The 13534-nt window shown below is 38.8% G+C and overlaps 1 protein-coding gene across 3 annotated transcripts in view; it reads left to right on the top strand.

The window, feature by feature from the left end:
* Positions 1-13534, top strand: part of LOC584323 (glutamyl aminopeptidase) — a 55879-nt gene that overhangs the window by 34265 nt on the left and 8080 nt on the right. For all 3 annotated transcript variants that reach the window (XM_030972590.1, XM_030972592.1, XM_030972593.1), the window contains 3 exons: positions 8433-8580; positions 9301-9374; positions 11736-11840. In XM_030972590.1, coding sequence (XP_030828450.1) covers positions 8433-8580; positions 9301-9374; positions 11736-11840 — 327 coding nt within the window. The remainder of the gene's footprint in view (positions 1-8432; positions 8581-9300; positions 9375-11735; positions 11841-13534) is intronic.

The following is a 13534-nucleotide window of genomic DNA, read 5'->3' on the forward strand; positions in this document are numbered from 1 at the left end:
AAATAATTTAGCTCCTGGCCCCGGATTTATAGGGTTAAATTTGTAGACATTGGGACATTGGCATTAACATATATATATATATATATATGTTAATATATATATGTTAATATATAATTGGTAGCTATTTTTGTCGGTATTCGGTGGCATCTTCACCCCCCCCCCAACCTCAAACTGAAAAAGGTCTAGCGATGCCCCTGCCTACAACCCCCTTTTTGTCGCTTCCATCCTTTGCTGAAGGTAAGGGACATGTTAGATCAACCCCTTGATGGCAACACTGCTACACCCCAACCGCACCCCCCCCCCCCCCGTGAAACACAAACAGTCTACGCCATCTATGAACTAATTCGACGAGAATTGTCAGTAATATGTACTTGTACCACGGAAATACTGCAGGGAATAGCGACCCTAACTCTATATAATGAATAGCCACCATCATTTCCTATTATGAATAGCGACCCTCATTCCGTATTATGAACAGCGAACCTCTACTCCTCTTATGAACAGCGAACCTCTACTCATATTATAAATAGCGACCCTCAGTTTGTATTATGAAACGCGACCCTCATTTAATATTATGAATAGCGACCCTCATTTCGTTTTATGAATAGCGACCCTCTTCTATTATGAATAGCGAACCTCATTTCCTATTATGAATAGCGACCCTCTTCTCGTATTATGAATAGCGACCCTCATTTTGCATCATGAATGGCGAACCACTAGTCGTATTATGAATAGCAACCCTCTTTCGTGTTATGAATAGCGAACCTCATTTCGCATTATGAATAGCGAACCTCTCCTCTTATTATGAATAGCGACCCTCATTTTGAATTATGAAATGCGACCCTCTACTCCTATTATGAATAACGACCCTCATTTCGTATTATGAATAGCGACCCGCATATCGTATTATGAATAGCGACCCTCTTCTCCTATTATTAGTAGCGAACCCCATTTCGTATTATGAATAGCGACCCTCTTCTCCTATTATGAATAGCGACTCTCTTCTCCTATTATGAATAGCGACCCTCTTCTCCTATTATGAATAGCGAACCTCATTTCGTATTATGAATAGCGACTCTCTTCTCCTATTATGAATAACGAACCTCATTTCGTATTATGAATAGCGACCCTCTTCTCCTATTATGAATAGCGACCCTCTTCTCCAATTATGAATAGCGACCCTCATTTCGTATTATGAATAGCGACCCTCTTCTCCTATTATGAATAGCGAACCTCTTCTATTATGAATAGCGACCCTCATTTCGTATTATGAATAGCGACCCTCTCATCGTATTATGAATAGCGACCCTGATTTCATATTATGAATAGCGGTCCTTATGATTAACGAACCTTGTTTCTTTATGAATAGCGACCCTATTTTGCCATTATGAATAGCGGACCAGGAAGTACGGGAATTTACACGTTATGAATAACGGTCCTTATGAATAGCAAATAGACCCCATGCAAGAAGGCCTATATTTTCTTTTAAGCTTTGATAATTATATAAAAATACATCCCCCTAATCTAGCTAATATATTTCTCCCGCTCCAGTGGTGACAAAAAAGGGAAACATAACACACACATAATCCTATCGTAATTTGTCCCCCTTGTGCGAACCCCCCCCCCCCCCTCCCCTCAACTGATAGTCAAACTTAAGAAAATTTACTTTGGTGACAAGACCATATATATTATAAGGAAACCACCTCAGCCCCCCCCCCCCCCCCCAAAAAAAAAAAAAAAAAAAAAAATATTAAGGTCCGCTACCTGAATGTCCGAGTCGTCATCAAAACGGCGAAGGCGGCGGGTGTTGGGGGCGGCGGGAGTTGGGGGGGGGGGGGGGTGGGTGGGGGGAGGAGCGGTGAGCTTGAGGATGTTTCATGATTCAAATGTTATTGATTTAAATTCTCAATTATGTTTATAACATTGGATAACAAATTTCAAACCTACTTAAAAACAAGACAAATATTCAGCGCCATGTGTCGCCTTGGGGGTGTCCTCCGTCCAATATTTCCATGTGTTATGAGCATTTTGGATATTGCTTAGGCCTATTTAATTTTATGAATAACAACCCTCATCCCGTATTATGAATAGCGACCCTAACTCTATATTATGAATAGCGACCCTCATTCGTATTATGAACAGCGACCCTCTACTCCTATTATGAATAGCGAACCTCGTTTCGTATTATGAATAGTGACCCTCTATTCCTATTATGAATAGCGACCCTCATTTCGTATTATGAATAGCGACCCTCTATTCCTATTATGAATAGCGACCCTCTTCTCCTATTATGAATAGCGAACCTCATTTCGTATTATGAATAGCAACCCTCTACTCCTATTATGAATAGCTCTTCTCCTATTATGAATAGCGACCCTCTTCTCCTATTATGAATAGCGAACCTCATTTCGTATTATGAATAGCGACCCTCTTCTATTATGAATAGCGACCCTCTTCTCCTATTATGAATAGCGAACCTCATTTCGTATAATGAATAGCGACCCTCTTCTCCTATTATGAATAGCGAACCTCATTTCGTATTATGAATAGCGACCCTCTTCTCCTATTATGAATAGCGACCCTCTCCTCTTATTATGAATAGCGACCCTCTTCTCCTATTATGAATAGCGAACCTCATTTCGTATTATGAATAGCGACCCTCTTCTCCTATTATGAATGGCTCGGTGTAAAAATGTCAGAGGAAAAATGTCAGAGGTAAAAATGTCAGAGGTAAAAATGTCAGAGGTAATAATGTCAGAGGAAAAAATGTCAGAGGTAAAAATGTCAGAGGTAAAAATGTCAGAGGAAAAATTTCAGAGGTAAAAATGTCGAGGTAAAAATGTAAGAGCTAAAATATATTTACAAAAATCATGTTACAGGTTGAATATTGGTAATGTTTGTATATTAGGCTTATCGAAAAGATATAACGAAGGATTCTCTGCAGTCATTAATTTCAGCGCTGCTTTATTTTCTTCTTTCTGTAACTTTTATTTACCTTTCTGCCCGAAATTGTGACTTTTTGTCCGATTATAGCCGAGGTGAGACGGGGGGTGTATCCTTCTTTTGGGGGCATAGTGATCCGGCTGCCTCCGCCTCCACTTCACCGTCCCTTCTGAAGATTGATGGAAATTTTAAACGTGGCAATGACTACTATAAAATGTAATTTCCTACAAATGCATATTTCCAACAATTTCACTTTCTTGTGGGCTTGATACTTTGATACCTTGATACAAAGCAGAAAGCCGCCCATGTTACATCTAATGCTAACCGCACCATCACATCTTAGAGAAGCGCGCGCTCTACATCGTTCTATAATTATTTGCTGTGAGAGATCAAACTCTGAAATTGACAAATATTTATTCATGAGTAACATATCAGAAACATAGTTTTACTGTACACATTTATTATAGCATCATGATCGAGTCAATGTCGCTATTCATAAGGTCCGCTATTCATAAGGTCCGTTATTCATAAGGACCGCTATTCATAAGGACCGCTTTTCATAATTGGAGAAAAGGGTCACTATTCATAAGGTTCATTATTCATAAGGACCGCTATTCATAATCAGAGAAGAGGGTCGGTATTCATAATACGAGAAGAGGGTCGCTATTCATAATGCAACATCGGGGTCGTTATTCATAAGGGTCGCTATTCATAATAGGAGGAGAGGGTCGCTATTCATAGTACAAATGCTCATAACAAATGGAAATATTGGACGGAGGACACCCCCAAGACGACACATGGCCCTGAATATTTGTCTTGTTTTTAAGTAGGTTTGAAATTTGTTATCTAATGTTATAAACATAATTGAGAATTTGAATCAATAACATTTGAATCATGAAATATCCTCAAGCTCACCCCCCCCCCCCCCAACACCCGCCGCCTTCGTCTTTATGATGACGACTCGGACATTCAGGTAGCGGACCTTAATATTTATTTTCGGGGGGGGGGGGGACTGAGGTGGTTTCCTTATAATATATATGGTCTTGTCACCAAAGTAAATTTTCTTAAGTTTGACTATCAGTTGAGGGGAGGGGTTTGCACAAGGGGGACAAATTACGATAGGATTATGTGTGTGTTATGTTTCCCTTTTTTGTCACCACTGGAGCGGGGGAAATATTTTAGCTAGATTAGGGGGGTGTATTTGTATATAATTATCAAAGCTTAAAAGAAAATATAGGCCTACTTTAAAAAAAAGACATAATAAAGGGGACGCCACCGTTTGCATAATGCTTTACGGTCGCAAAATCGTACCTTATTTGACTTTAAATCTTGAAAATCTTACTTCCTTACTTATGAGGAGAAAAAAAATCGTGCAATATTATATATTTACGAAAAGCTTGAATATTGTATATAATCTAACTCTCTACAACTAGGGGCGTCGCTAAGGGGGGGGTGTGGGGTGCGACAACCCCACCTGTCAAGATATTATCGGTAAAATTGCGCTGCTGTCGGGAAAATGAGAAAAGGGGGAGGGGGAAAAGGAGAGGGAAAGGGAAAGAAAAGAAAAGAAAAGGAAAAGAAGAAAAAAGAAAGAAAGGGAGCAAAGAAAAGGAGCAAAAGAAAAAGGGGATTAAAGAGAAAGAGAGAGAGGGGTATGTTTGGTGGAGTCGCCACGTCGAGGGACCAAGAAAGATACGCATAGATAATTTTGTTGCTGTGTCGGGTTCGCTGTGTCGGTATTCTTGCTCGATCTTCGTATACTATATTTATGTAGAAGTTTGAAGTCGGTGAGATTTTATTTCCCCTACGAAGTGTGACTTTTTATCGGATAAAGAAACATTTTTGAGAGTTCAGACAATGATTAAGAGTCGCCCGAATCGTCCGAATCGTCTTCTTTGTCTAATATTTTAATGAAACGTTAAAGCTTCCGCGCTTTAACGGGTTATTTTTGTTTCTTATTTTCTTCATTTTCTGAATGCATTTCATGAACTAATGTAGATGAAATGAAATGAATGAATGTTGATGATGATGTGGGAGAAAAAAGGAGTTACCTAAAAGTCATTTCGAATATACTGAAATAACTTTCCATCTATCACTGTACGTCCCATATAAAAAAAAAGTACACTAAACACTCATTACATGTCGTGGGAAGTTTTTAAAATAAAGTAGAGCAGCGAGCCACATTCCCCAATACGCGCATACCTTCTAGTTAATTTCAAACAGCTCATCAATATGTAAGACCTCAAATGACCTCAATGCAATCAAGCACATGCATCTTACTAGGTAAACCATCTGCAAGTAAAGCATTATACAATGTACTAGGTCATCATGGAAGTTCTAGAAAACAACAGGGGAGGGATCAAAATAAGCTTTGAAGGGCACTTATACGGGGAAAAATGAATTCAGACGCGGATTAAGAGTAGTGAACGGTACAACGAATCGTCTTCTTTCTCTAATATTTTAATGGAACGTCAAAGCTTCCGCGCTTCGCACGGGAAGGGGGGGTTGAAAATAATTAAGCTCCTGGCCCCGGATTTATAGGGTTAAATTTGTAGACATTGGGACATTGGCATTAACATATATATATGTTAATATATAATTGGTAGGTATTTTTGTCGGTATTCGGTGGCCTCTTCACCCCCCCCCCCCCCCACCTCAAACTGAAAAAGGTCTAGCGACGCCCCTGCCTATAACCCCCGTTTTTGTCGCTTCCATCCTTTGCTGAAGGTAAGGGACATGATAGATCAACCCCTTGGTGGCAACACTGCTATACCCCAACCGCACCCCCCCCCCCCCGTGAAACACAAATAGTTTACGCCATCTATGAACTAATTGGACGAGAATTGTCAGTAATATGTACTTGTACCACGGAAATACTGCAGGGATGTCATCAGGGAGCGACCCTCTTCTCCTATTATGAATAGCGACCCTCTTCCCCTATTATCAATAGCGACCCTCTTCTCCTATTATGAATAGCGACCCTCATTTCGTATTATGAATAGCGACCCTCTTCTCCTAATATGAATAGCGACCCTCTTCTCCTATTATGAATAGCAACCCTCTTCTCCTATTATGAATAGCGACCCTCTTCTCCTATTATGAATAGCGACCCTCTTCTCCTATTATGAATAGCGACCCTGATTTCATATTATGAATAGCGGTCCTTGTGATTAATGACCCTTAATATGAATTATGAATAGCGACCCTCATCTCAAGGTATGAATAGCGGTCCTTATGAATAGCGGACCTTATGAATAGCGAATAGACCCCTCATGATCAAGGGCGCCAATCAGAGTTTGAGCATGGGGGGGGGGGGACACAATTACATGTCACCTTTACAGTTACTTTCAAAATTATACCATGTTATGTTGCTACACACACACTCTCTCTCTAGTTATTCTGTTTCACGGCATGTACTTTCTCGACTCTTAATCCTTGTTTGAATTCAGTTCCCCCCTTCCCCCCCCCCCCACCCCCCCCCCCCCCCCCCGCGCGAAGCGCGGAAGCTTTGACGTTTCATTAAATTATTAAAGAACTTCTTTTCTCACAAAACATGGGGGGGACATTTCACCACCTGAACATTCGTGTGGGGGGGGGGGGGCGTGTCCCCCCGTCCCCCCCCCCCCCCAGGATTGACGCCCCTGATCATGATACAGCTTGTAATCATTAAAAAAAAAAATTAAGGATATTTGGTGAAGGATTTATAAAAGGTGTGCTGGCAAACACTGTATACGACAGTTTCCAGCAGGTACATATTCGTAAAAGTCTACACATTAAACAAAATGCATCATGAATTTGGCAGAACAAAAACAGTTTAAATTGAGGGACTTATACTGTATTTGTCCCACGTTTCTTAATCACAAACGTGTTTTTTTAAATATAAAGTTACGCAGTGTTATGGTCGAAACTCGAAAGCACATAAAAAAAATACCCGGGTAGATACATGTATGTCTCAATGTTTACCACTCGTAGGCCTACTATCTGACATTCTTCAAGCGAATCTTTGATATTGTTTGTTAAACTTTTGTAATAAAGTATTGTTGAGGGGAACAAAGCATCCGTGTCTTTTAATTAATGTTTTCTTGTTATAACAGTCTTTGCTGGGATGGACATGAAGATGGGTCTAATTACTGAATTTGTGGAATTTCTGTGCGATAACTGATTCCCTGTTTTATCTCATTATATATTAATATTCTATGTACTTAGGCCTACTTCCTCAAAACCAAATAAGCATTAAACATCAACCAATTTAAAATATCGAAAAATGATAGAAATTAATATATGCAAACCTGATCACAAAATATAAGTTTCAAATTTATTTTCCACATTGTATTATCCTCAGAACATGAACATCAGTTTTTGTACCTGACATTTTTTTGGTATCTCTGACATTTTTACCTCTGACATTGTTTCCTCTGACATTTTTTCCTCTGACATTTTTTCCTCTGACATTTTTTCCTCTGACATTTTTTCCTCTGACATTTTTCCTCTGACATTTTTACCTCTGACATTTTTTCCTCTGACATTTTTACCTCTGACATTTTTACCTCTGACATTTTTTCATCTGACATTTTTACCTCTGACATTTTTACCTCTGACATTTTTACCTGCCACCTTATGAATAGCGACCCTCTTCTCCTATTATGAATAGCGAACCTCATTTCGTATTATGAATAGCGACCCTCTTCTCCTATTATGAATAGCGAACCTCATTTCGTACTATGAATAGTGACCATCTTCTCCTATTATGAATAGCGACCCTCTTCTCCTATTATGAATAGCGACCCTCATTTCATATTATGAATAGCGACCCTCTTCCCGTGTTATGAATAGCGACTCTTATAAGTAATGAACCTCATTTCGTATTATGAATAGCAACCCTCTCGTCGTATTATGAATAGCGGTCCTTATGATTAATGACCCTTAATATGCACTATGAATAGCGACTCTCATCTCACGGTATGAATAGCGGTCCTTATGATTAACGAACCTTATTTCTTTATGAATAGTGACCCTCTTTTGCCATTATGAATAGCGGACCAGGAAGTACGGGAATTTACACGTTATGAATAACGGTCCTTATGAATAGCGGACCTAATAAATAGCGGACCTTATGAATAGCGAATAGACCCCGGTGTGTCATAAGAGCATGAATCCAACAGCAGATTGTCCAATGAAACAAGGCAAACCTGTATCAAAATTGAACAAGCGTCCATTTGATTATGTAGAACAGAGAACAATTTTTACAAAGTTTACTTTCTTTAGACATCCTTCCATGATGAGAAAGTGGCATCTGCATTTCATTGTATTTTTAATTGAAATACACTTCTATTCATTCAGCCAGGTTATTACATAGAAGACCGTGCAGAAGATATTTTACTAAAATATTATTCTTAGGCTTACAAACAATTCACAGATTTCATTTGGTGTTCAGAAGTACCAAATCTGTATTATATTCAATACATGTTTTCCTTTCATTTTTGCTTCAGGGCTGGGCACGTGAACTACAGCATCGCTCTTGACCTGTCAAAATACCTCATTAATGAGACGGAGTATGTTCCCATAGAAACGGGTCTTGATTCACTGTCTTCTATAGGAAGTTTGCTCTATGGAACAACGGGATACTACTACTACAAGGTAATGTATGCAATTTGTCTTTGTTTCAAATCATGCAATTATTCTTACATTTCTACTTGCGTTCCAAATTTCTTGTTCTTCCCATTTTATTTGTTTTTCTCTCTAACTCTCATTTTTTCTCTGCGTATCTCTCTCTGAGACTTATCTCCATTTTGTTGACAATCGGCCATGCATGAAGCCCTTCGTCTATGGCTGATCTTCAATGAAACGGAGTTAAGTCTTTTGTCAATTATGTTTGTTGCTACGGCAGGCAGGCAGCCAGGGAAACCGAATCTGTTTAATAAAGTTATGGAAATGCAAGCATTAGTTTAAACAGAACTTTGTTATTCCTAGCTCATTTTTCCAGATTGAGGTGTCATATGAAAGAGCAGAAATGGAACTTTCTAGAAATTTAATTTTCTCTTTGAAATTTAGATACCATCGCCAAATGACTTGTTGGGCCCCTTTCTTCAAATTGATTTTAATCACTCATGTGAGTTGCATCAAATGAAAAAGGAGGATCTAAGCTTTAATTACAAATATGTGTCATTTATTAATTACAATCGTGATTAAGTTATGATAAAGCATTGACATTCTCGTTTTCGTTTTTTCTGGGACGCACTGTACAGTGTAGATGTCAGAGAAATTTGCAAAATGCAAAGTTATGGAATCAAGTATGTATGCTCTACTATGGTGGGACTCAGGTACATGTATTATGTTTTACCTTCCATTATGCTTCAGGATTACGTGTTCAAACTATTTCGTGAGCGTGTTTCCTCTCTTGGGAAAGAAGATACAGGAGAACATCTTGACAGGTAAGATTGTGTTCTTATATATGGTCTTATGTTTGAGAGAAAGAGCACGACATTGATGTTATTATACAAATGATGCATGCGCATAAGTTCATTATACGATTTATCCACACTCGAGTTGAGACCGTGTGTATCTATTGCACGAAGCCGGTAGGCTGAGTGCGATAGATACACACAGCATTAACGAGGGCGGATAGATTGTATAATGAACTAATGAAAACACGCATTTGTTTTATACAACAAAACTCCTAGATCCTTGTTATTTGATGTAAAAAGAATTCCTTCAAGATGTTTCGTGACCGTATAGCTGACAAATAAATCTCAAGTTTGATAAGGCTCAATTTAGCGCGCACTTACCTCTATATGCATTTATGTATATTGCTGCGCAAGAATAGGCCCACACGCAGTATAAGCGCCCTAACCTCTATGTGCACTACTGCGCATCGTGTACTGGCACTTTAAAAAAAAGCGTGGAATAGTACTGGAAACTATTGCACGCTTTTTCTTGAAATAACGTGCAATAGTCTCATTAAATGAATCACACGTGACCGCGCATGACCAATCATTTGATTAGGCATATGGCTCCGGTTAGTCTCATTTCACAACGCCCCCTATCGTCAGAGCATGATCTGAGTCGGCGGCCTAACATGTTAGCCTATGGACGTTTTTTAAAAAAATCGTTAAAAATTCATTTTTTGTTTAAACGAAAAGCACATCCACCCCGACGTACGTTATCACTAGCTCTTTCATTGGAGCCCTCATGTCTCATTGACTTTTAAAAGTTCACCCACCGTAATTTTTCAAAATAGGTTGCAAGCTCGTCATTGCCTATAATACACGTGTGAAACAAGTCTAACTTTGGACTCAGTTTACCAAGCGATTTGAAGATTATAGGTCGAGCACACGAAACATAAAAAGCATGAATTATCATAGATCACTTCTGCCTATTTCATTATGTCCATTTCATCCAACCCCCCACCGTAATTTTTCCATTTAGTAAAAGCAAACATTTTGCCGAGTTTAGCAAAAACATGAATATTCATGAACGGTCAGACAATACAGCCTTTATAGTACGTAACGTAATAAGTGAATGGAATGGGCGATGATCCGTTCAGGAGGCAGAGGTCAGTGGTTTGTGCTGGCAATGTTCACGCGAGCGAAAATGAGACAATCGGAGCAATATGATCTAGGAGTGAGTTTTATAATCTTTAATATACTGTAAAACAGATTATTTAATGATATTGATAGATCTTTCAGAATCTTGGACGGAAGTTCCTTTACTGCATGATATCAGTAACAAATCTTGTTACAAGCTACTGTCTTATTGTTAAAAGCTACTGAAGCTGCTGCATTTGATTGGCTGTGAAATTTCACTAACCAGGGCCCAGGTGTCATTGATTGACAGTTTGTATATTACACAGGACATAACTTGAGTGTGAACTTCACACAAACAGCTGTGTAACAATAGCAAGCTTGTAAATTACAGGAGGGGAGAAATCTACAAGAAATACCTGAGGAGTTGATTTCTTGCTAGATTTGTAAACAAAAAGGAATGTAATTTACAATGAATCTGTGAGCGTGCAGAAAAAGGCCTGTTATGGTCTTAGATATAGGCTAAAGTTCAAAAGTTCATTTGAAAGGTGTCCTTCATTTAAGGAGAATTTCTGCAGGGACAAGGATTGTTCGTTCATAAACTGCCATAATGCTTTATTCTTATGTTATTTTATTTGGTTGTTATTGATAAGCTATTTTTTTTAGGAAGCATATCTCCTTATACTTATCGAAAGCAATGAGTAGAAAATAGAATATTAATTTTACTAAGTATCACAAAAATATTTTTTGAAATGTGAATCGTAGCATCAATATCTGAATACAATTTTATTAGCACTTCTACAATTAGCAGAGGTCATGATGAATAGATACAGCACAGGAATAATCTTGTTTTCAGGTTTATTCATGTCTTTTCTTTTATTTTACTTGTTTCTTCTGAATGCCAATTTAATAATTTTGTGTTAGTTTTGTTATACATACAGTGTACTTGTATGTAAACTTTTAATTTGAAACATGAAAAGGTGTAACATAAATGGAAACTCTGCTTCATTCTAACACCTTAGTCATACCGCCAAAACGAATCCAAACCGTGCAATTTCTCTGCCCTTTTTATGGTGCTGGAGGCATTGGGTTTTCGGGGTTGTCCGTCCGTCCGTCCCGCTTTCTCCTTAACATGATATCTCAAGAACCACTCGATTAATTTTGAAATTCATATGAAACACAGCACTTGTGCTGATGATGGTGTTTCATCCCACAAGTGGTAAATAAATAAATAGAATAAAATAAATAAATAAAATAAAATCTCCTCCATAGGTTGACACGGAAGAGCCTGTTATCAACATTCAGAGATCTAGGTGATCCAGATACATTAGAGTGGGCCAGTGCTGAGTACCAGACATGGATGGAAACCGGCTCAACGTAAGTCTGAATGTATTCTATGAAGGACAACTGCTATCATCCCTTTTGGTTCTGGGCTATGTAAATCTCACTAGTTAAAAAGCACCTTTAATACTTCCAGAGTTTTTCGGAACTAGAGATAGATGCCATGTGTTGCGTCTGGCCAGATGAAAGGGGCTACCTGTAGATTTATACATGTTGCGGTGCATCCGGGGGGGGGGGGGGGGGTGGAAGCATGATGGGTATAGACATGTGCAAATCCTATTATGCATGGATATCCCAACAATAATGAAAATTCTAAATAACTTCGTAGGGCGCTTCGGGGTTTTTTTTACGTGTTGGAATTGTGCTTATTTGATGTGCGATAATGTGGTGGAGAAACGTTTACAGTGCACTCTCGTTATAAAGAACACCGATATAACAAAATTTCATTATAAAGAAGTAAAATCTCTGGTCCCATATGTGGGATTCCCTTTGTATTCTATTGTTTTTGCAACCCTGATACATGTATAAAGAAATTTGATTATAAAGAAATTTCATGGGTCCCGAGGACTTCTTTATAATGAGAGTGCACTGTACATGGTGTTCTAGAGGTGAAGGATATGCAGGATGTTAAGAATGTGGATAAGATATCCCTCCCCGCCCGTGGCAGTGACCAATAAAAGACAATGACACCATGGACCGTGTGTTGAGTGGTCTGACATAAGTGTAACGTTTATATTTAGGAAAAGTCTGTTGACCTCCAAAGTATATACAGTATTTAAGATGATTTAAGATGATTAAGACTTTTTTTTTTTATCAATGATGGTCCAAACGTGAAGCATTGGTGGAGGAGTACATGTATGGGCCAGGAGGAAGTACACTCCCTTCACAATGGCGATTCCCTCATTCACATATGATTTATGTCATCACTCTCAAGTGAAGCAAGTATTGGAACAAGGGAACAACCTCTCGAGAGGAGTATAGGGGGAAGTGTCGTGGCAGTATTGGAATGCCCTTACAGGTACACTCCCCTCAAGAAGTTGTTCCCTCATTCACTTACAGTGCACTCTCGTTATAAAGAACACTGATATAACAAAATTTCATTTTAAAGAAGTAAAATCTCTGGTCCCATATCTTGGATTTCCTTTGTATTCTATTGTTTTGGCAGCCCTGATATAAAGAAATTTCGTTATAAAGAAACAATTTCATGGGTCCCAAGGACTTCTTTATAACGAGACGACCAAGATGTGACTTTTGCTTTGGACTACCATCCACCTGTTCATGAGGAAAATGATGAACAACCGAAGATTTGGGGGTATGAGTTACAGGTTAATGCTAGTGTTGGACAATAATTAAAAGATTAAGGTGTTAGCAAAATCAACAGGTACAATTACTTTGGCTACATGCAGTGTTTGTTGAAGGCATGCTGAAGGGATTTTAATGTAGGCCTACTGGTACATGTCTTGAACTGTTTTGATGTTGCACATAATTTTGTGTAATGTTCCTGTGCTTGGAGGATGACTGTTGTTGATGAAGGATTCTGGTGGTGAGAGGATGCATTACCCATACGGGGAATACATCCTCTCACCTACTGATTTTGATGTTGGAAGTGAATGTTGGGATAGTGTCTGTAGTCACATTGGCTGGAGTTGTTCATGGGTGAAATTGTCCGAAGTCCTCCCAAATTAGATTTGGGTAGCGTTGACGCATGCGGTTGAAGACGCATGCGGTTG

The sequence above is a fragment of the Strongylocentrotus purpuratus genome, unplaced genomic scaffold (genome assembly GCF_000002235.5).
Source record: "Strongylocentrotus purpuratus isolate Spur 01 unplaced genomic scaffold, Spur_5.0 spur5_scaffold_6, whole genome shotgun sequence".
NCBI classification, from domain to species: Eukaryota; Metazoa; Echinodermata; class Echinoidea; order Camarodonta; family Strongylocentrotidae; genus Strongylocentrotus; species Strongylocentrotus purpuratus.